Source organism: Danio aesculapii, chromosome 24, assembly GCF_903798145.1.
Source record: "Danio aesculapii chromosome 24, fDanAes4.1, whole genome shotgun sequence".
NCBI lineage: Eukaryota > Metazoa > Chordata > Actinopteri > Cypriniformes > Danionidae > Danio > Danio aesculapii.
The window spans coordinates 7,652,057-7,677,225 of record NC_079458.1 but is presented as its reverse complement, the minus strand read 5'-3'; the positions used below and the strand labels follow the sequence as shown (position 1 = coordinate 7,677,225).

General features: G+C 38.0%; 1 protein-coding gene across 3 annotated transcripts in view; it reads right to left on the bottom strand.

The window, feature by feature from the left end:
• The window catches only part of agap3 (ArfGAP with GTPase domain, ankyrin repeat and PH domain 3), a 371,686-nt gene that overhangs the window by 77,106 nt on the left and 269,411 nt on the right, over window positions 1-25,169 (bottom strand). For all 3 annotated transcript variants that reach the window (XM_056450381.1, XM_056450382.1, XM_056450380.1), the window contains exon 12: window positions 12,686-12,838. In XM_056450381.1, coding sequence (XP_056306356.1) covers window positions 12,686-12,838 — 153 coding nt within the window. The remainder of the gene's footprint in view (window positions 1-12,685; window positions 12,839-25,169) is intronic.

Genomic DNA, 25,169 nt, shown 5'->3' with positions numbered 1-25,169 from the left:
TAATAACTATAATATTATTAATAATAATAATAATTGCTAATAAAAAAATGAATATACTGAAATAGTCAGGCATAGCTATAATAATACATCATATTTTTAATAGACAATTATGTTTTTATTATATATTACTTACAAAATAATAACTATAACAATAATAATAATAATCATAATAATATTAATAATTATTAATAAAAATGAATATACTGAAATAAAAATATTTTGAAGACAGGTATAGCTATAATAATAAATCATATTTTATAAATAGGTAATTACACACACACTTAAACACACACAGATGCACCCATAATTCAAAATGTTTTATTCTTGTAAAAAAAGAAATTAGGCGATGCAGTAGGTAGTGCTGTCGCCTCACAGCAAGAAGGTCGCTGGTTCGAGCCTCTGCTGGGTCAGTTGGCATTTCTGTGTAGAGTTTGCATGTTCTCCCTGCGTTCGCGTGGGTTTCCTCCGGGTGCTCCGGTTTCCCCCACAGTCCAAAGATATGCGGTACAGGTGAATTGGGTAAGATGAATTGTCCGTAGTGTGTGTGTGTATGTGTGTGTGAATTGTGAATGAGTGTGTATGGATGTTTCCCAGAGATGGGTTGCAGCTAGAATGGAATCCACTGCCTAAAAACATGAGCTGGATAAGTTGGTGGTTCATTCCGCTGTGGCGACCCTGGGTTAATAAAGGGACTAAGTCGAAAAGAAAATGAATGAATGAATGAAAAAAGAAATTAAAATGACCAAAATTTTTTTTATTTCTGTTTGTGTATGTGCGTGTGTGCGTGTGTGTGTGTGTGTGTGTGTGTGTGCAAAATAAAACATTTTTTTTTGTAAAAACAACAACAACAAAATCTAAATGAAATACATTTTCATAATATGTGTTTGGGTGTGTGTTAACTAATTAATTATAACAATATTTGTCAATCATAAAGATACATCCTCAATGGTGCTTGTATAAGAGATATCCTAGAGCCATCACTTCAGGCCTCTTTTGTCTCTGTTGATCCCGGTGTTTAGCATGAGTGCCGTTTAGCCTCTCCAAAGCAGATATAGTGATACGAGCAGGCTGGAAACACGGCAGGTTGGCAGTTGATGCTTCATCACTGCCTGTGTGTCGACCATTGATATTCATGACTTTAAGAGTCTGCTCTCCTCCCTCGTAGTGAATGGCGGAGCGGCTCCAGCTGCCACACACGTTGAGGCAGTGCCGCCAACGTCTGTTTCAATTTCTACACTGCTCTTCCCAACAGCCCCCCTGGGACCAATCATTAGCTACAGCAGACAGCTGGGGGTCGAGGACTGCACGCACGCACACACATATGTACACGCACATATACACACACACACGCACATACACACACACACACGCACGCACGCACGCACGCACGCATGCACACACGCACATATATATATATACATATATATATATATATATATATATATATATATATATATATATATATATATATATATTATATATATACACACATATATACATATATATACACATATATATACACACACACTCCACACTCTCTCCCTCTCAAACAAACACAGATATAGAAAGAGAAACATATGCAAACACACACATACACATGTAAACGTAAATGCAAGCAAACACACGCACACACACATATATACATATACACATATATATATACATATACATATATATATACATATATATATATATATATATATATATATATATATATATATATATATATATATATATATATATATATATATATACTTACATAAACACACACACACACACACATACACAAAGAAAGAAAAACACATACACATGTAAACACATGAGTGCCCACCGACACACACACACACACACACACACACACACACACACACACACACATATACATATATATATATATATATATATATATATATATATATATATATATATATATACACACAAATAAACACACACTCTCTCTATCACACACAAAAACACACACACAACGATATACCCATGTAAACACACACATACACAAGCATACTTTAACAGAACAAGCAAACAGCAAACACACACACACACACACACACACACACACACACACACGCACACGCACACGCACACGCACACGCACACACACGCACACACACACAAAAACTCTCTCTCACACCCACCCACACATATACAAACAGAAAGTGAACATACACATACAAGCGAACAAGCAAACCCACACACACACACACACACGCACACACACACGCACACACATACACACACACACGCAAATTTTTAAAATGAACATTTCATTTCATTCATTTACTCATTTTCTTTTCATCTCAGTCCCTTTATTAATCAGGGGTCGCCACAGCAGAATGAACCACCAACTCATCCAGCATATGTTTCATATCGCGGATGACCTTCCAGCTGCAACCCAGCACTATACACAAAACATCCATACACTCTCATTTAAACTCATACACTACGGTCAATTTAGTTCATTCAATTCATCTATACCACATGTGTTTGGATTTGTGAGGGAAACCGGAGCACCCGGAGGAAACCAACGCCAACACGAGGAGAACATGCAAACTTCACACAGAAATGACAACTGACCCAGTCTGGACTCGAACCAGCAACCTTGCTGTGAGGCGACAGTGCTAACCACTGAGCCACCGTGTCACCCTATTCATTTTTATTAAATATTATTACATTTGTGATGATTCTATTTTGTAATTAGTAATAGTATTAATAATATCTGAATTATTGTGAGTACAATAATGTTAAACTAGAAAAATAAAGTACCAAGTCAAACTGTATGGTGTCTTGAGAAAGCAGAGTCTGAAAGCTTAAAGTAGTCGTAAAGTTTAAATATTTGAAGTAGTTGCTAAGGTGTTCTGAATGATTGCTAGGGTGTTCTGAATGGTTGCTAAGGTGTTGCTAGGCGGTTGCTAGGGTGTTCCGGGTGGTTGCTAAAGCGTTGCTAAGCAGTTGCTAAGGTGTTATAGGTCATTGTTAAGGTGTTCTGAGTGGTTTCTAGGCAATTGCTAAGGCACTGCTAGACAGTTGCTAAGGTGTTCTGAGCAGTTGATAGGCAGTTGCAAAAATAAATCAGCATGGTTCTAGTATTAATTAGCCTGTTGCTAGCTGGTTTCTAGCATAAACTAGCATGTTGTTAGCATGAATTTAGTATGAATTACCATGTTGCTAGTACGTTTATAGTATGAATTAGCATGTTGTTAGTATGTCCAATGTAAAGTCAATGGCAGTATTTTTTAATAGAAGTCCATGGGACAGTTGCTAGGGTGCTGTAAGTGGTTGTTAGGGTGCGGCTAGTAAGTTGAAAGGGCATCAGTGATAGGCAGATTGGTAGTCTGAATTAAATGAGCCCAACCTTAAGTCTGTGTGACAGTCTGGCGCAAAGTTATGAGGTCACAAAGTTTGGTCCCATGTTAAGTGAATGGGACTTTTCCGATTTTTCCAGGACGATTTTCGGAAAACCGTAAGTCGGATCAGTTGGAAAAGATATAGCAACTTAATTTAGTATAGTTTGGAGGTTTGGAGTTAGTTTGGTGGTTGTAGTATGAACGGTCTAGGAGGAGATGCGTTCTTAAAATAGTCTAAGAAGAAAAAGACGGAAGAATATTAAGTTTATGTAGTATAACAGTATGTTGGCTTTCTCAAGCCACTATAATAAATGTTGTAAGAATCTAATAAAATTAACATATTTTATTTAAACATGATTAATTTGGAAAAAAAAAATCAATGTAATTATAAAATAGGGGTAAATAACTAGTACTAGAATATTATTAATAGTATTTAAAATACCAAAATAATGGGGCGACACGGTGGCTCAGTGGTTAGCACAGTCGCCTCACAGCGAGAAGGTCAATAGTACGCAGCCAGACTGGGTCAGTTGGCATTTCTGTGTGAAGTTTGCATGTTCTCCCCGTGTTGGTGTGGGATTCCTCCAGGTGCTCTGGTTTACCCCACAGTCCAAACACATGTGCTGTAAGTGAATTGGAACTAAGTAGTCCATAGTGTATGAGTGTGAATAAGAGTGTATGGGTGTTTCCAAATACTGGGTTGCAGCTGGAAGGGCATCCGCTGCGTAAAACATATGCTGGATAAGTTGGCGGTTCATTCCGCTGTGGCGACCCCTGATTAAAAAAGGGACTAAGCTGAAAAGAAAGTGAATGAATGAAGACTAAATCCATGAATATCCAATAGGTTCGTTTAATCCTCGCTGACCTGCTCTTCTCTCAACAGTAACCAACAACGTCAAAATGGTTGACAATTTCCTCCTAACACCTTTCACTTCAGTTTGGCCTGAAGTAAAACTATTTTAAATTGGAGGTAAAAAAAAAACTTGCTTAAAAACTTAAGTCTGAGGTCAGGTACTTGAAGTATGAGAGACCTGAATCCATTTCCCGCCTAATCTGAGCTCTTCATTTAGCAGCTGGAAATAAGGTGGTCAGCTAACCTGCGATTAGCTGAAAAACGCCACTTTACGCCAGGCATTCTGCAGACGAGAGCAGTGGGTGAGCTCCAGAAGATTGGAGGGTGTGAACAAAGAACATTAACTCATTTCTTAATAGCTCTCCATTTTTTTCCTTCAGCCGTACGTGAGGAGAAACTGCCACTGGCTAATTCGAGAGCTAGCGGGTGCGGACGCTAATTTTGCGACGAAGCCGATGACGCCCCCCTCCCACCTCTCCAACCCCTCGACACGGCAGCCGAGTGAGCAAACCCCCGTCCGTAATCAATGGCAATGGCTGCAATTAATGATGAAAAAAGTGTGCCTGAACACAATCACTACTTCCTTCTTATTATTGTCAATTAGAGAGCGCTAATCAAGGCATGGGCAGGCACACGCCGCTGCTCTCTCCAAACGAAATGTCAAACTTCATTACAGCCAAGAGCGGGGAATCAAACTCCCTGCGCTCGCTGCCTCCTCCAGCTCCGCAGGGGAGAAGTCTTCTCCGCCCGTAATGATGGCAGACTTCAGATTAGCACTAGGCTATCTCAGCTGCTGCACGCTAATCTACAGCCAGAGTGAGTGAAGCCTAAGAGTAGATCATTGGCTTATTGTGACCTGTCTGTTTACACGAGGATAATATCTGAGTACAATTATCAACAGAGTACGAAAATGGCTGCACTAGCAATCAATCAGAAGAAATCTGAAAAATAAGATACTATGAAAATAGTGGAGGAAGCAAAAACATCCAGGAGACTCTTGTAAACACACCAAAAACAACCAATAAGAACATATGCAAACATTATATGCATGAATGAACAACAGAGTAAGAAAGCCAGCTAGCAATGCCACGGAAACCAATGAGAACGCCTCAGTATCTGCATAGCAACATGCCACAAACCAATCAGAGCAAATGTGGAAATTAAGCTTCTATATATAACATTTTCAACAGTGTAAAGGGCCGATCACACTGCACTTTTGGTGTTGTGCGCGCTCCTTATGCGCCCTGCGCGTCGCGTTTTTGCCGTTGTGCGGCGTATGCTAGTAGTTGAAAAAAAAAAGTCAATTCTAAGCAGAAAAAGCGTGTTACGTCAGTTACATCTTTTCCATTCTCCAATCAAATGAAAGCAGAGGCGGGGTTACCGCTGAGGTGCCTGCAGCGTTTGTGTTGACAACTATGGAGACTTTTGAAAATGGAGGAGAGACTTGTGGTTGCTGTTTTGAGTTATCCGGAGCTGTATGGATCAAAAATCTTGAATATCACAATAATATTAAATATTAAAATTATATCAATATCAACAGCAACACTCGAGCACATCACGCAGCTGATTCAGTCATTGCCTAGCGACAAAAAATGTGAACCGTGCTTCTTTTTCTTGTCAACCAAAAGGCAGTGAGGAGCGCCTAGTTTACCTTATCAAATAGTTTACCTTAGCAGCATCATGAGCACCACCCCGAACACCCTGCCAACCTCCCAGAACAACCAAGCAACATCCTAGCAACACTCTAGCGTCACTGTGCAATCTCTAGCTACCACAAAGAACATCCAAGCCTGTCCACACATTAGCAATCACAGAGAACACCTTGCACATTTGCAACACCCTGGAAATCACATAGACTACACTTGCAGCACCCTGGCAACCACCCCAAACACCCTGACAACCACCCAAAATATTCAAGCAACATCCATCCAGAACACTTTAGCATCACTCTCTCAAACTCACAGAACACCCAAGCAACATCCTAGCAACCACCCAGAACATCTTGAGAACACCTGGGCGACCACCAAGAACTTTAAAGTAACATTTGCAACACCCTGAAATTAGACTACCAGTGCCCTGACAACCACCCAGAACACCCTAGCAATCACTTTAGAACATCAAAGCATCACCGTAGCAATCACCCAAAACACCCTAGCAACCACCCAGAACAGCCTAGTAACCACCAAGTACACCATGGCAACTGCCCAGAACATCCAAATACCTTAGCAATCACCCAGAACACCCTAGCAACATCCTACTTACCAGAACACCCTAGTAACCATCAAGTACACCCTGTCAACCACTCAGAAAATATTAGCAACACCGTAGCAACCACCCAGAACATCATAGTAACCACCAGGTACACCCTGGCAACCACCCAGAACATCCAAATACCTTAGCAATCACCCAGAACACCCTAGCAACACCCTACTTACCAGAACACCCTAGTAACCACCAAGTACACACTGGCAACCACTTAAAACACATTAGCAAGACCCTAACAACCACCCAGAACACCCTAGTAACCACCTTTTACACCCTGGCAACCACCCAGAACATCCAAATACCTTAGCAAATCAGCCAGAACACCCTAGCAACGCCCTAGTAACCACCAAGTACACCCTGGCAACTAGTCAGGACACATTAGTAACATCCTAGCAACCACCCAGAACACCCTAGCAACAACCTAGAAACCACCAAGTTCACCCTGGCAACTAGTGAAGACACATTAGTAATAACCCTAGCAACCACCCAGAACACCCTAGTAACCGCCAAGTACACCCTGCCAACCATCCAGAACATCCAAACACTTAAGCATCACCCAGAACACTCTAGCAACACCCTACTTACCAGAACACCCTAGTAACCACTAAGTACACCCTGGCAACAACTCAGAACACATTAGCAACACCGTAACAACCACACAGAATACCCTAGTAACCACCCAGAACATCCAAATACCTTAGCAATCACCCAGAACACCCTAGCAACACCCTAGTAGCCACCAAGTACACCATGGCAACCAATCAAAAAACATTAGCAACACCCTAGCAACACCCCAGAACACCCTAGTAACCACCAAATACACCCTGGCAACCACCCAGAACATCCAAATACCTTAGCAATCACGAGAACATCTTAGAAACACCCTACTTACCAGAACACATTAGTAATCACCAAGTACACCTTGACAACCACTCATGATACATTAACAACACCCTAGCAACCACCCAGAACACCATAGTAACCACCAAGAACACCCTGGCAACCACACAGAACATACAAATACCTTAGCAATCACCGATAACACCCTAGCAACACCCTACTTACCAGAACACCCTAGTAATCACCAAGTACACTCTGTCAACCACCCATGATACATTAGCAACACCCTGGCAACCACCCAGAACAACATAGTAACCATCAGGTACATCCTGGTAACCACCCAGAACATACAAATACCTTAGCAATCACCCAGAACACCCTAGAAAGACCCTACTCCAAGGATACATTAGCAACACCCTAGCAACCACTAAGCACCCCTTAGAAAGAGCATTTTCTTTCTGTACAACCCAAAATACTAGCTAAGCAGACTAAACAATTAAGACATGTTTGTTACTTGGTGAGAATACAATTACACGCAGCCACTCTAATCTTTGGAGGGATATTTAGCATGTGCGGCACAGATATAACTAAGAGAAGAGAGCGGATTTAATCAAAAGCATCAGTATTCAGAGGCTGCAGCGATGTGGAGCTCTCCTGATCCAGCACAGCCTTATAAATGAGAACAACACTTACATCATATGGAAATAGTTACTGTGCTGAGATGCATGTGATTATTTGAGGATATTATCAATCTACTCTTGCTCATCTCAAACACTCTGATCTGTTGGTTGACCTTCAACCCCTCCACAAGGATAATGGCAAGACTGGGGCTCACTTAAGACAGCTAAATAGACACCTGAAAAGGGAATCTGCACAAAACATTGCTGATAATGAACGCTTGCATGATGAGGGCTCACAAAATCTAGATAGCCTGCTGTGCATTGTGTAGATGGATTTTGGAAGCCGCACGTCATGATTTTGTCAAGTAAGATCCTGGATTAACATCTATGTTGATCCTGCAACATCATTTTTGATTGAAAATATAATCCATACCTATTCACTACCCCTAAACATAACCATAATTGTCAATTGTTCCCAAAATCAGAGGGGAATAATAGATGGATAACACTTACATAGAAGTGCATAACATTTATTTATTTATTTATTTATTTATTTATTTGTTTGTTTGTTTGACATGAACATTACATCTACACTGGACAACCAAATGCATTAGTGTTGCAAGTGTTTTAGCAAACTTGCTAATTCTCAACACCTGTCCAAAGGAGGCTTGACAAAACAGACAAAATGGAAACATAATAAATACATACACACAACATTATAATTCTTTAAATAAAATTACTGAAGGCAAAAGCAAAGGCGACATGATCCAACAAACTAATAGTGCTGACAGTGCTGTTTTGTTTTTAACCACTTTTTAAGTACACTACTAAAAATATTTATATTACTTTCTAATTTTAGGCTAACAGGTAAATCATTCCACGGTTTGGCTCCCTTTACAGAGAAAACAGATTGACCAGACAAGGTCTTACACTTTGGCACTAGACAGTCACCATTAGCAGTTGCCCGTGTGACTCTGTAAGAGGTTTGATGCCTACTGATTAGAACAGAAAACAACATTGGAACATGATTATTTAAACATTTAAAATCCAAATTTAGATAATGTAATTGAATAAAACTATCAAAACTAAAAAGGTTATGTTTACATAAAACTTCACAATGATGCTATCGTATAGGCTTTAAGTCCATAATTTTAACTGCTTGTTTATATATTAAATCAATAGACTTCAATGTCGTTAAAGAAGCTTGTGACCATGATGTAATGCAATATGTCAAGTGAGAGAATATCATTGTGTGCATGTATAATTTTGCAGTTTGATATGCAGTTTGAGTTCAAAACCTTCTAATAAAATGAAAACAGTTTAGACTTGGCTTAACTTTCTTACTTATATTTTTAACATTCATTCAATCATTTTCTTTTCATCTTGGTCCCTTCATTAATTCGGGGTCGCCACAGCGGAATGAACCGCCAACTTATCCAGCACATATTTTACGCAGCGGATGCCCTTCCAGCCGCAACCCATCTCTGCGAAACATCCATACACACTCATCCACACTCATACACAACGAACAATTTAGCCTACCCAATTGACCTGTACCGCATGTCTTGGACTGTCGGGGAAACCGGAGCACCCGAAGGGAAACCCACGCGAGCGCAGGGAGAACATGCAAACTCCACACAGAAATGGCAACTGACCCAGCTGAGGCTCGAACCAGCAACCTTCTTGCTGTGAGGCGACAGCACTACCTACTGCGCCACTGCTATATTTTTAACATGACTATCAATTTTTAAATTAATGTCTAGAGTTATGCCAAGATACTTAAATTCATTCACTTCTTTAATAACTTTATTTTTAATCAGCACCTCAAATTTATCCCGTGCAGGCCTATTTCTTATAGAGAAGCACATAGAAACCGTTTTCTTGACATTCAACGTTAAATGAGACAACGTTAAATAAACCTAACCGTAAGTCTTAACACAAGCTGAAAACGTATCTCTTAAATCTGATTGGAATGTTATTCCAAGATCATCCCAGGAACATGTCCTACTTGGTGAAATCAGGTTGGCGTTTGGTAGCCCAACTGAAAAAACAATAGCCCTGAGACTTCAGGCGACCAGATTTTGAGAGGCCTGACTTCAGTTTACTTCCACACAAACATTCCAAAGAACAACAACAAAACCTGCTGAAACATAGACGCAACAAATGAGGTTTGCTCTTGGTGCGCGCATCCCAAAGATCTCTGATATAAAACTCTATTATCTCCATTATGACCTGTAAAGCTATAATACTCTCAGTAAACGCGAGAAGCGAGAGGCTGATGGGTAACAGGTCATAGAGAAAATGCATCCAGCAAATCCTGATGCAGCTAAAAGTACGCGTGCTTGTGTGAGACAATAACTATTTTACACCAGGGCCTAATGAAGTGCTTTGACGCGCACACACACAAATATGCAGCTCATTCCTTGGCTACGGCCGCTTTGAGTAATTCTGCTTTAGGATGTGGAGCTGATGGGTGCAGACGGGGGGCCGATGGCGGAGCGAGGCTGAAATTGATTGTTCGACAAGCGGAGACGAGCGGAGAAGGGCGAGTGTCGCGCGGCGTCGTGTTCTGTCTGCGACACCACGGGGCCACACGGCGGGGCCTCCATTTTGCTCGTAAAGAGCGCTCTTTAAACTAGCGGGGCCCCTGGGACCCTAACAGAAGGAGGGGGGAGGAGAGAGAGAGAGAGAGAGAGGGCGAGAGACCAAAACAGAGAGGGCGAGAGAGCGAGGGCGGGTGGGGGGAGAAACAGAGCAGCCGCTAATGAGAACGACGAGTGCGCAAACATGCATGGAAATGACTGTTATTCTGTTGATGTGCATTTAAGTGCTTTTTTACTGCCAGCCGACAAAGAGAGGGAAATAACCAGTGATGAATGTTGTCCCCGTAAAGCATTCATTTTCCAACGCGGGAGGGGAAAAAAAGAAGCAGTGGGGATGGGGAGGGGGGAGGGGGGTGTTGTTACGCCCGGCAAATATATTATTTGACTTCACTCAAGTGCACTGACAGGATGAAGAGAGAGAGAGAAAGATGGAGAGGTGAAATGGAGAGACTATTTGGGGGGCATCGGTGCAGTTTGGGGCAGGACCGGAGTTACGATCAAAGCCGCAATTACCAAATTATCCTGATTAGCGATTGGCTTGTTAACTGCACAGCGGTTGATACAAGCAATAAACTGTAGTTCTTAGTAGGGGTGTCAAAAGTATTGAGTTTGGTACCAATTGGTACAGGAATTTAAAAAATGTAACATTTGAGTGCATACTTAATGCTGATTGGCTGCGGTGTTCACGTTCTCAACAGAAATGACTGCGATTGGCCGTGAAGGTCATCAGTTAACCACTCTTCACCAAATGCAAACACAACCACTGATACAAGCAATAAACTGTAGTGCTTAGTAAGGATGTCAAAAGTATCGAGTTCTGTACCAATCGGTACTGAAGTTTTAAAATCAATAATTTCCCGCTAACATTTGAGCGCTTTCTTAAACACCATTGATAGGCCATTGTGTTCACGAGCTCAACTAAAATGACTGTGATTGGCAGTAAAAGTCATCAGTTTACAACTCTTCACTGATGTTCACCACATGCTCAACCACTGATATAAGCAATAAACTGTAGTGCTTATTAGGGATGTCAAAAGTATCGAGTTCGGTACCAATCGGTACTGAAGATTTTAAAAACATTAATTTCTTGCTAATATTTCAGTCCTTACTTAGACACCACTGATTAGACTTTGTGTTCATGTGCTCAACAAAGACGGCAGTGATTGGCCGTGAAGGTCATCGATTCACTCCTCTTCACCACATGCAAACACAACCACTGATATAAGCAATAAACGGTTGTGCTTAGTAGGAGTGTCAAAAGTATTGAGTTCGGTACCAATTGGAACAGGATTTAAAAAATGTAACATTTGAGTGCATACCTAATGCTGATTGGCTGCAGTGTTCACGTTCTCAACAGAAATGACTGCGATTGGCCGTGAAGGTCATCAGTTAACCACTCTTCACCAAATGCAAACACAACCACTGATACAAGCAATAAACTGTAGTGCTTAGTAAGGATGTCAAAAGTATCGAGTTCGGTACCAATCGGTACTGAAGTTTTAAAAACAATAATTTCCCACTAACATTTGAGCGCTTTCTTAAACACCATTGATAGGTCATTGTGTTCACGAGCTCAACTAAAATCACTGTGATTGGCAGTAAAAGTCGTCAGTTCACCACTCTTCACTGATGTTCACCACATGCACAACCACTAATATAAGCAATAAACTATAGTGCTTATTAGGGATGTCAAAAGTATCGAGTTTGGTACCAATCGGTACTGAAGATTTTAAAAACATTAATTTCTTCCTAATATTTCAGTCCTTACTTAGACACCACTGATTAGCCTTTGTGTTCATGTACTCAACAAAGATGACTGTGATTGGCCGTGAAGGTCATCGATTCACCACTGTTCCCCAAATGCACAATTACTGATACAAGCAATAAACTGTAGTTAGTAGGGGTGTCAAAAGTATCGAGTTTGGTACCAATTGGTACAGGAATTTTTAAAACGTAACATTTGAGTGCGTACTTAAACATCGCAGGTTGGCCATTTTGTTCCCGTGCTCAACATAAATGACTGTGATTGGCCGTGAAGGTCATCGATTCACCCCTCTTCACCACATGCAAACACAACCACTGATATAAGCAATAAACAGTAGTGCTTAGTAGCGGTGTCAAAAGTATCGAGATGTTTCTGACCTGATGTGGTGCTGATAACTGCCTCGTTCCACTGTTCAGCACTGGAGACTGAAAAAGACCGCTGGTGCATTCCTTCTTTATTAGTCCCTAAAGCCACACCAGCCGCCGAACCCCCGGACTGAAGGGAACTGCTGCTGTTTGAGTGAGGAGTGCCTGAGAATCAAGAAGAGAGAGAGATTCGGTTATTTAAATGCATTCGGAAGTTACTTTATATTTAGTCATTTAGCAGATGCTTCTGTCCAACGTGACTTACAAATGAAGAGGCATTCAGCGATTCAACAAGAAGAGGCAATACACACAAGAAGTGCTAATTATACAAAGGAACTGTTAGTGGTCTGAGAATTAAGTGCTAGATTGTTTTTCTACAGTGTTTCTACAGGTGGTTTGTCAAGCCTACTCACCTGTGTGAAGCACACTTCACAAATGCGCAGTGTTTTTATTTATTTTCGTTGTTTATTTAAGGATATGGAGTGATTGTAAGAATGTGATTGTACAAACTAGTTTCAGGTTGGTGGTTCAAGTGTCAGAGAGATGAAAGAGTGTGTTTTCTGCAGGTGGTTTGTCAACTCCACTCACCTGCGTGAGGCACACACAGAATTGACTTAGCAATTAGATACAGGTGAAGTAGTACAGCGCGATAGAGTTTTGGAAATGATTTAAAGGCAAACACAAATGCTCATGCAGGTGATGTGAGGACTCTGCATCAATTTCTGTTTTGTCAATACTATCCCTTTATCAGTTCTTGGTTTTCCTTGGATTTTAACTTATAACCTTGGTGTTGCCAATGCTATGTTCCACTGTTTGAGCTACAGGGACAAAACTATTAAAGTTACTAAAAGGCGAAACGTTCATCTGCATTTTGTCAGTAAAGCCAGTTCTAGTAAACCTGCAGCTTGTGCTTTTAGATGGAGCAGAATTTACTACACTGAGCTGTTGTTCACTGACAAGCTACGCAAAATCATGTTTAAAATACAAGTCAATGTAATCAGATCTTAATGCAATCAAGATAAAAGTTCTGCGATAATGCATCACTTCTCAGTGAACTACGGCTCTGTGTAGTAAAAGCTGCTACTTCAGAAATAATGCGTAAATACCACATTTATTAACTTTCTTTATTCCAAACCCACCTCATAACTTCTTCAAGTGTTTGAAATAAACTAACACAAACACGACTCCAAAATAAGTGTAAATTTATCCCACTTAATCAATAAAAGCAGTCTTAAAAGCTCTCGTCTTAGTCATAAACCACTATGGGGATTTCCTGAGCTTCTTCTTCGTGGGTGTCCTCACAAGAGCGCCCTCTGGCTTTCAGAGGAAATATCTAATTGTGTTTGCGATTTCAATTCAATCAATTACCTAGCCCTTCCAACCTTCCAATATCAATCAGCATGTGACCTTTGTAAAGGTACACATTTAATCAGTTGTCACTTTTTAGGAACGAAAACTATGACCTTAGTTTTGCCAGTGCTACGACCAAATTTTTGAGCTACAGGAAATAAATAATGAGTTTATTAATTGTATATTTTTATACCTGCTACTGCCAAATCACCATAGTTACTTGAATTAGTGTTTACTTCCCAGCATGCACACAATGTAATATGAGGTTGATCTTTAGTTGTATTTTGGTTGCGATGTCAGGTGATCAAAATTAACCATCAATATGCTGTCTAATCCCAACTTCAGCTGACATCTAATACCGATGTCATCTGGCGTTGAAATTTTATTGGTTTTAGGCTGTGGCATTCACTAAGTAAAATCCAACATCATTTTAATGTCATGATATGACATCCATACAACGTCAAAGTCTAACATCAGTAGACATTCATCTTTGGTTGGTTTTACGTTGTGTAATTACCTAACTAAAATTCAACGTCACTTTAATGTCATAATGTGATGTCCATACAATGTCAAAAGATGTTGATCTTTGATTGATTTTATGTTGAACTATATTTAATTTGACTTTGAAGTTTGAACTCAAACTGACGTTGGGTTCTGACTTCAAACCCGATTTTCATATTCAACCAAAATTCAAAGTTACGCTCGAGTCCAACATCTATTTTAGGTCTGTGTGATGTCTGGTGCCTGCTGGGTTAAGTTAGTGTGCAAATTATAGTTTATACTAAACAAAATTACAACTTTAATACTTAATATGCCTCAGCAACTAAATACTATGCATGGGAAGATGATCGGTTTCAAGATTTAAAAAGTCAAGCATTTAAAACCGCAAAAAAAATGTTATGACTATTTTATTTAGTTTTTTTAGGGCCACAGTATCCACATCAAAAGCTACTGGTCAGCAAACATTTGAAAAACAAATTGCTTATACACCAACATCCAAGCATGCTATAGATCTGAACAGTGCAGTGGCTTATCGTGTATAAAAAAAACAAAACAAGAAAGATATCCAAAGATGCCTTTGAGAAATCTTTTCGAAGCTAATAAAGATAGAATTGATTTATTTTAATTATTTAACCTGACATTACTGTTAATCTTACTGTTACAAAATATATTAAATGTTTCTTAAAATAAAAGTGTTCAATTGAAATAAAAAATAGTAGTTGTTTTACCCAGACATTTAAAAATAACATGTTTTAGAGCAGTAATCATAATATCATGAAATGTGATTTTGGCCCATGCCTACTAAATACAAAAATCTATTTTTACTAATCACAATATGAGAACACACAGCGTATCAATGAGTAGGCGGGACTAAACAAGTCCCTGTACACATTGCATACATTTCTATCTTGTCAGCGCATTGGTTTTTCTCTGTGCTACATGAGCAGTCAGTGCCTCACCCCATCTCCCTACCCTGCTCCCTCTGCGTTTCTGCCACTAATTAGCCCTTAATTAACAAGATACACTCGGAACGGTAATTAGCTCTCCCCCACTCTCCGCCTGACACATCCATCTCTCCCGGCGGTGGCGGCTGTGCTGACGGCCTCCTTGGCTTCAATCAGCGGTGCCCCGCGTTGGGCGCCAATTCACGGCCGGGTCGGGTCGCATGGGGTCCTTTCCTCCTGTTTCTGAAAAACAGGCTCCCTGCATGAAATAGGCGAAGGCTAATATTTAAAACTCTACATTCGAGGTTCAAGGTCAGGTTCAGACAGATATCCGAGTAATGATTGGTTTCTTCTTTAAGCTTGTTTGCGCTTTCTTCTGCTCGTTTGTTTTCAAATTGGTTTTATATTGCCTTTAGCCTACTCTTACAAAAATGTTTAAAAAGCATCGCATTACTAAAATTACATTTTGCAAAGTGCTGTTTTATGATTTCCCCCCACTTTAGATGTTCCAGAGGCATTTAAAGAAAGATGAGAATCGTACAGCATCAGCCAGTAAGTGAATGCATTCAAGGTACACATTTGAATTTTATCAGTCCTTGCTTTTTCTTAGATTTGAACATATGACCTTGGCATTGCTAACGCTGTTTGAAGGTCATGGGTTTAATTCCTAAGCAATGCCAGAACGAATCAAACATTTGCCTTGGTATACAACTTGAATGCAGCATGTTACATAAGTGTATTTATCAAATGTAAGTAAATGCATACAATCATACAGAATGACTATAAACTAATGTTATATTATAACTTAGATTTTGGGCCCTATCATACATCCGGCACAATCAGGCGGAAGACGTGTATGGCATGATTTGTTGCTACTTTCAGACCAACACAACTGTAATTTTCATGTTTTGCGTCACGTTGTTGACATAGCAAATCCATTTGCACCACTTTGTGAACCCATGGGTGTGTCGGTCTAAAAAGGAGGTCTGTTTATGGGCATTGTTGGTCCGTTGCTATTTTGAAGAAGTGAAATAGACCGCGCCATTGACCAAGTAAAAGCTGATCTAAAGTCCAGCACAGAGCACCTTAGTTATGCACTTTTGCGGGTCCAAACGCTTACACATTGCTTAATACACACATGATGTACAGCAATACACAAATATAGATTAAAATATTACAAAATTATTATTTTCTACACAAATATAAAAAAACACTACCTCCATGCCTTCTTCACCTCAGGGGGCTTTTTTCAGTTTATTCATAAAAATGTGCATTTCAATAAAAACAAGTTTAGATTTGTCCACCTGTCAGGTTTTGAAGACGTATGCATCATCATATGGGGCATAAGAATAGGACGCGTGTTTGGATATAACTCACCACACTTTGTTATTATTTTTCATGTATTCACTTGCTGAAAATTAGAGTTGAATTTAAAAATAGTTCTGAAACAAATCTTTGCACTTAACAAATGAAATTAAATATGTAAGCTACTGGATGTCTTCAGTGGAGTGCGTACAACACCGTTTCCTTATCCACGAAATTAAAGGAGTAAAGTAAAGAGAAAGTAAAGAGGCCGAATGGACGAGGCTCGTTCTTTATCCTCACGCTGCAGATGGTCTGTTTAACTGTTTTCTTGCTAATGAAACATTCCGTTTTTCCACTTACAAAATCCACCATGTAAATAGCAAATGCGCCATGGTGCGACCAAACTGACTCTTAATAGAAATGGGAGATGAGACTTTGATTGGTTTAATGCACGTTATGCTCAAAACACACCCATAACTCTTTAAGAGAATAAGCACAACCTAGTTAGACCATACGCCGGTAACAAAAGTGGATTCGGACACGCCCTTAATGCCCTTGCGCCATGCGCTTTAGACTTTGCGCTTAGATCATTAAAATAAAGCCCTTTGTGATAAGCTGTTTATTGATTTTTTTTATTCCTTGCAAGGCCATAGCTTAATTCCCAGGCTCTGTATGAACAGAGAATACACAACGCAAGTTGCTTTAGCTTTAGAGAAAGATGGGAACCATGCAAAAATCTAAATACTTGAAATCGAACCTATCGAATAAATCCTCAACTGTTTGAATCACAGAAAAACATTCTATCATAATGCATTCATTAATCACGTAAAGGTCATGGGTTCGATTGCCAGGCAATGCACAAATTCATAAAACATACACCCTGAATAGAATGTTTACCAAATGAAAAGCCTACAAAATTCAAGAATGTAAATGTATATGGTGGCGCTAAACGACTATCATATTGTATTCCATTTTACTAAAATGAGATTTAGTAATGTGTCGTTTTATGATCCCGCTTCAGCTGTTCCTGAGGCTTTAAAGAATCCTTTTGTTTGCGCTATGATCAACTCTGCTAATGTAGAATGATTTCTTAAGTCCTAATGCAAAGTGCATCTCAAAACTTTTACCCACACGCGCATCAACAAAACTCCCGGTGCGCTAACTCTAGCCAAAACTCTAAAAGTACACAGAAAACATTGATATTTTATTTACTAGGCTCTAATGCCTTTCACAGTGGGACTAAACTTTTCTCTGTTGTTCTTCGCTTTATGCAATTTTGCCTTTTTCTCCGACACGTTTCCTTCGCTCCCCTCCCTCCGCAGCGCTGATTTGGAGCATGCTAATTTAGCAAGTACTCCACAGCGTGAGGTTGAAGCTCTATCGCTCTCTCCCTGCAAGAGACGCCCTTCCCCTATGGGGACCGCAAGATTAATATTCTCGCACCCAACAAGATAATTACTGATACTAATTAGACATGATTATGTGAATTTGATACACTTATTACTCTCGCTAATGGTTAGGACGCATTAGGCTAACAAGAGTCTGTTCTTCGCAGTTTACTTTAGCGCCTGGCAACAGCCTTGACACAATCAGTAGTAATTTGTGAGTAATTGAAAGAAGAGAGGGTTATCCTTTTTATTTGTCTGTTCGGAGACATGTAATCACCACAGTATTGTAGAAGAGAAGATTTTATTAAATCTGTCATAATATTTCCCCTGACTAGATCCCTCACCAATGCGGTGGAATTAAATCAGGCGCCGCTATTACTCGGATCAATGCTGTACGATATTGGCATCCTGCAGAAGATGTAATTATTGTTACAGAGCAAATTGCTTATGAACTGTGTGTACATAAACCTATTAGAGGATCAATTCGGCTCTTTTAATGCTCAGGAATACCTGCGGCAATGTATTTAAACATGATATAACTGATTATTCCCCAACACCGTAGACTCGATCTATAACTATATCAATTAAATGAATAAAAGCTAGCATCGCTGCACCTTGGGAGGCAAGAAAATAAGTCCGTTTAGCCAGAATACCTTTTGATTCAGATCTGAAGTGGACAAGTTTATTATCGACTAAACGAAATGACAGTCCAATATTCTCTCGCCCCAAAACAAGCCCTTAAAGACATAGTGTCACACTCTTGTTATTTATGATTGTGTTTTGCTCTCTTCGTCTTGTCTGGTGCGAGAAAAAAAAAAGACAAAATAAGCCCCTAACCATGCCTCATCTCCATCAAGAATTCAACAATCATCACTAATTGTCAAATTTGATGCTAATGATTGATGAATTAAACATGTCTCCATCAATTAGTCCCCAGAGAACAATTCTGCATAAAAAAGGGGATAATGCAATTACAATGTGGAGAAAATCAGAGGAGAGCGCGGGGCACAGAGTGTACATGAGATCTCCTGCCACTTCACACACACGCACAGAGAGCGAGACGCAGAGTTAGAGGTGACCAGGAGCCCGGCGGTGGGATAAACATCTCACAAACGCTCATTCAGAAGTTTACAGGACAGTTCCAGAACATTTGTTTGGGCAGTTGTGCTTTAATCAGAGGTGCAGCTTGGGTTTGATAGGCAGTGAAGTGTGTGGAAACCTGTCCGGAAACAGTCATTACTGAATAATAAAGACATGTATCCATCTAAAATCAACTAGAACGTCATCTGAGGAAAATTTGGCATACAATTCAGTTTTAAAGTAAAAATAAATACATATTATAAATACAAATGTTACGTGTTAATATTACATGTAGGTATTGGGACCCACTTTATATTAAGTGGCTTGTCAGTAAATAAGTACAATATACTTGGTGTATTCATAGGTGTGGATATGGACAATTTCCGGGAGTTTTCCGGAAGACGGGTCTGAAATACGGGAGACTCGTAAAAACGGGAGTGTTGGCAGGTATGGCAATGTAGAAATGATCATACGCTGTAGCGGTGAGAGCTGTGTGCGGCTTTCAGTGCAATGTAAACCAAAGATACGTTAGACGAATGATCAAATGATTACGTATGTGTGAACGCAGATAAAAACAACAGTTCATTTAAATTCTTAGCTAATATATAGCTTAAATTAACATTCTTTTTTTATTTATTCTTATTTTTACTTATTTATTCAATGTTCTGTCATCTATTTTCATTATAAAATTATCACTCATGTTTAAATAAAAAAAATGTTCATTTAATTTTAAGTTCAAAGAAAGAACTACTTAAGTTTTTTATTAATATTTTGTGCTGTATTTGGTTTACTGAGCAGCAATAAACAACACTTTAAAATATAAGCAGTTTGCTTGAGATTTTCTAAACTAGTAGAGTTTTGAATTTAATAAATGCTAAATAATTGTGATAACCGTGAAACCATGATTTTTCTTCAGACTATATAATCGTACAACCAAAATCTATAATCGTTGCACCCCTAATTGTTCCGCAGTTTAAAACATAACTTATGGATGTGTTTAGACGAAGCCTACTTGAGCAATACACTGATTTTGTTGTGCTTCGAAATACAACATTTAAATATGTTTGTAAAAAAAGCCACATTGTACAATGCAGTGATGTTATGTAGTTTCAAAGTACAACATATTAACGTTTTAATGTAGAAAATGCCAACATGGGAGCATTATATTGCTGTTGCGTCATCACTTATATTGCAAGTCATATCTCTCCGGCCCCTCATTTGGGATGCTTTTCATGAACTGCCCCCCATGACAAACTAATTGAAAAGCCCTGGTATACATGTTAAAGTTATATTATAGCACAGCATATTATACACAACATGACATTATCAGTATAATATCTATCCATCCACAGGAACATCTCTTTATGTATTTAAGACTATTTTAACTTGAAAATTTTAATATTTAACATTAAATATTAACACCGCAACAATCAAACAATCAAAAATTTTCTGAATTATAATTAATGAATAAAGTATATACAATTTCTCTATATTCTTGTAGTTTGTTTGTTACCAGTGCAAATATTAAATAGTATAATATTTAACATTAGATATTATAAATGAATAGTATAATATTTAACATTAGATATTATAAATGAATAGTATAATATTTAATATTACATATTAACATAATGAATCTTTTTATGAATTAAATATGATATAATTAATAAATAAAGTATATACCTTTTCTATCTATTTTTAAAGTTTGTAGTTTATAGTATTTTAACATGAAATTAATAGTATAATATTTAACATTAGATATTATGAATTATTAGTATAATATTTAATATTACATATTAACATAATATTTTTTTATGAATTAAATATGATATAATTAATAAATAAAGTACATACCTTTTCTATCTATTTTTAAAGTTTGTAGTTTATATTATTTTAATATGAAATTAATAGTATAATATTTAACATTAGATTTTATAAATTAATAGTATAATATTTAATATTACATATTAACATGATGAATATTTTATATTAAATATGATGTAATTAATCAATAAAGTATATACCTTTTCTATCTATTTTTAAAGTTTGTAGTTTATAGTATTTTAACATGAAATTAATAGTATAATATTTAACATTAGATATTATAAATTATTAGTATAATATTTAATATTACATATTAACATGATGAATCTTTTTATATTAAATATGATATAATTAATGAATAAAGTACATACCTTTTCTATCTATTTTTAAAGTATGTAGTTTATAGTATTTTAACATGAAATTAATAGTATAATATTTAATATATCATATTTATGTACTTATAAAAAGGTATTTGCTTTATTCATTAATTAATTATATATATATATATATATATATATATATATATATATATATATATATATATATATATATCAGAAAACAATTCATTGTTTTATATCTAGTTTGTTTGTTGCCAGTGCCAGTATATGTATTTTAACATGAAATGAATAGTATAATATTAAACATTGCATATTAAAATGTACTTATAAAATAATCAATAATTTTATGAATTATTTATGATGTGATTAATAAATAAAGTATATACCTTTTCTATCTTTTTGTATTGTTTGTTGCCAGTGTCAGTATTTAAACTCTTCACTAAGCAGCCCATGTGTATATTTCTATCAGGATCATTATATGCCTTGCCTGTTCTGTAGCACACATATGTCCAAACGGTCAAATCATTACTGGATCATCCACAGAAAAAAAACACCTAAATCTCCTTTCTCATTTCCCAGGCTCTACCCGAAGCCGCTATTAGTCTAAGTGTGCGGGTCCTGGCGAAGGGAAGCCTGAGGTTGTGGTGTTAAGTAGAGGCGATGGATTAGCAGGGGGTGCTGATGATTTCTGCTCATCTCGCCGAGCGCTGTCAGATGGCTGATGAGCCGTGCAGCGAGGCCTGACCCTCCGAGCCGCCGCTGTCATTATATACAAGTGCGGGGATAATGAAGCGTCCATGCTAATGTGGGAGAGGGTCAGGCGGAGGGGCTGCTGATCATCTGCTGTTCAGGTCAAAGCCAAACGGCTACGCAACGCCCTTACAAAAATCTCACTTAACACCACCTCCATCTCTGCGGTTTGGCAAGATACACTAAAAAATGACTTTTGCTGCTTGTTCACAAGGTTCTGCAGGTTTCATCAAGTCAAATTTGACTTTAAGACTGTTTTAAGAACGAAATTTCAGATTTATGTGAGCTAAACGTTAAGGATTATGGTCATTTCTTAGATATTTATTTTAAGTAATGCGTCATAAGAAGCAAACTCTACTTATTTATATATTTTTTACAAGTTTTAAGAATTATTATACACTAAATGTATGCACAAATGCCTGTCCAGGTCGGTGTCCTCACAAAGTAGCTTTAAACCATTTGTGCCCAAATTTTTCTAAATGGTTTCATGCATACAGCCTTGTTAACCTGTTAGCTAGGTTGGAGGATTTACACCTACCTAACTTTAAATAGTAACAATTCTTGACTCAAGTGAGCTACAAACAATTAGGTATCATTGGAAAGAAGACACTTTGAGCTTTACTATGGTCCATCTAGAACAGTGGTCACCAAACTTGTTCCTGGAGGGCTGGTGTCCTGCAGATTTTAGCTCCAACCCTAATCAAACACACCTGAACAAGCTAATCAAGGTCTTAAGCTACGGTCACACTGGGCTTTGTGTGTGCGAAATTCTGTCGTGCGGCGCTGCGAAAAGGGGCGGGATTAAACAAGATGATTAGACATTAAAAAAGGAAGCGATTGCTCCATGTTTTACATTTCTGCCAAGAGAAGTCCTGTTTTGATCCTCGATTGGTCTCACGAAGTCAAGTGATGCGATTTCGCAGGTCAGAGTTCACCAAGCTTGAACTTTGCACGGCAGCAACATGCGAAACTTGACGCATGACCCCGCGTTTCCGGTCTGACGCATTCGCGTGCGTATGAATGGAAGTCTATGGGAAGAAAAGTCAAGTGTGACCGCAGCTTTACTAGGTGTTCTTGAAACATCCAGGCAGGTGCGTTGAAGCAAGTTGGAGCTAAATCCTGCAGGGACACCGGCAGGGACCGAGATTGGTGACCCCTGATCTAGAACGTTTCATGCTAAAAAATAGAAAAAGCTAAGAAGTTGGAAGTCAAAGTTGAAAGCCTCATGTGACAGGAAGTAAATCAATTTCTTCTTTAAGTTCTTGAAATCTTTTATTTGGTTGTTTGCTTGCATGTCATTGAGAAATTTAACATGGATGACATGTAGAAAATGACTTATAAAAGGATGGCAACTATGAACTTCGGTAACTATAGTTGCCGGTGAACTTAAATGATTAAATGCACTGATCATTTTTTAAACAAATGTTATTTTAAGGAGGATAATTAAACCATATTGGTAAAGTTAATAAATAAAACTTTTGTTACAGGTTTAATTGAGCTGGGTTGTTAGTGATTGGATGGGTGTTGGTCTGATTAGGTAGCTTTACATGGACAAAGGAAAATTAAGACCTGTTTAAAATGATTTGAGAACTACAACACAATGTTTCAGTAAATTTAAGACTTTTAAAAGCCAAAAAACATTGCTTCGAAAAATTAAAGACATTTAAAGACTCCACGGACACCCTGGTTCAAACTACTTATTTAAAATGGGCTGAAACAACACAATTCTTGAGTATTTTTTGGGACAACTTAATTGTTTTATGTTCAATTCACTTAAATTTGTAGAAAGTAACAAGTTAATCTAAGCGACTTGTATTGGGATGTAGGAATTGTGTGGAACCCAGCAATTTTTACAGTGTAGGAGATTGCATTGTGTTCATTCGAAAGGTTTTCTTACAGAAATTTGGAGATGAATTGATATTTCCAGGTTCATTTTGTTCATTTCTAAATTGTATCAATCAAGCTCTGTGTGTCTATTTGTATATTAGATATACTACACTTTAAAAAATGTAGGGTTTCACACAATTCATTCACTCGAAATGCACTCAAAAAAAAAAGATTTCTGCTGCTTGTTCAAACTCCTTATTTTAAACTGTTTTATGTTAAATACACTTAAATTTGTAAAAAGAATTAAGTTAACGTAACCCTAACCCTAATTGATTTGTGTTGGAACAACTTATGTGGAACCCAGCATTTTTTACAGCGTGTTGTCCCAACACAAATCGGTTAAGCTAACGTAACAAATTTAAGTAGATTGAACAATCTCCAGAATTTTGTTGTTTAAGCTCATTTTCATTAAGCTCATATTTTTTGAGTGTAGAGCTGTTGAATGCTTGATTATGATTGGCTGATGAATATATTTATGTATATATTTATATATGTATATAATTATGTTCAGATAAACAAACAAACAGCTAAAGTAGTTCCAGAAGGGTTTTAGCTGCATTTCAGTTCAATATCACTCCGCTGTATGATTTCAGTTATTTCACAGCTTACAGTTATGAAAAATCCCATCAAAACAAAACATTTTTTGGGGATGAAATGCGTAAAAAAAATAGTTCTACAGACAGCAGCAGGTTTAAGGACAAAAACCTGCCAAATGTCTAAAAATACCACATCTGAACAGTGTCATTAGGTGTAGGAACCATAATATAAGCCGAATAATTCAATTATGTCTGTTGAATTACTAGAAAATAACGCACACCCAAGGTTGTATATTTCAAGACACTGGGGTCAGTTTCTTACTCATATCACCTAAAACGTTGTTTTCTTTTGAGAGAGATTTTTAACTGTTGTAAACTGTGAAATAATTGAAATCATTCAGCTTAAGGATATGGAACTATAAGGGGCCGTTTACATATTCTGTGTAAAAGCGAGTGGAAAAATGCATGGAAAATGTGAGGCGTGTCGCTTTGCTCACCAATTTCAATGTGCTTTGCATTTGCGCTCCCATTGCGTCAGTCAAACTGACAAACCATTGCTGCAGCTCTAGTACACGTTTTATTTATGGAGAAAT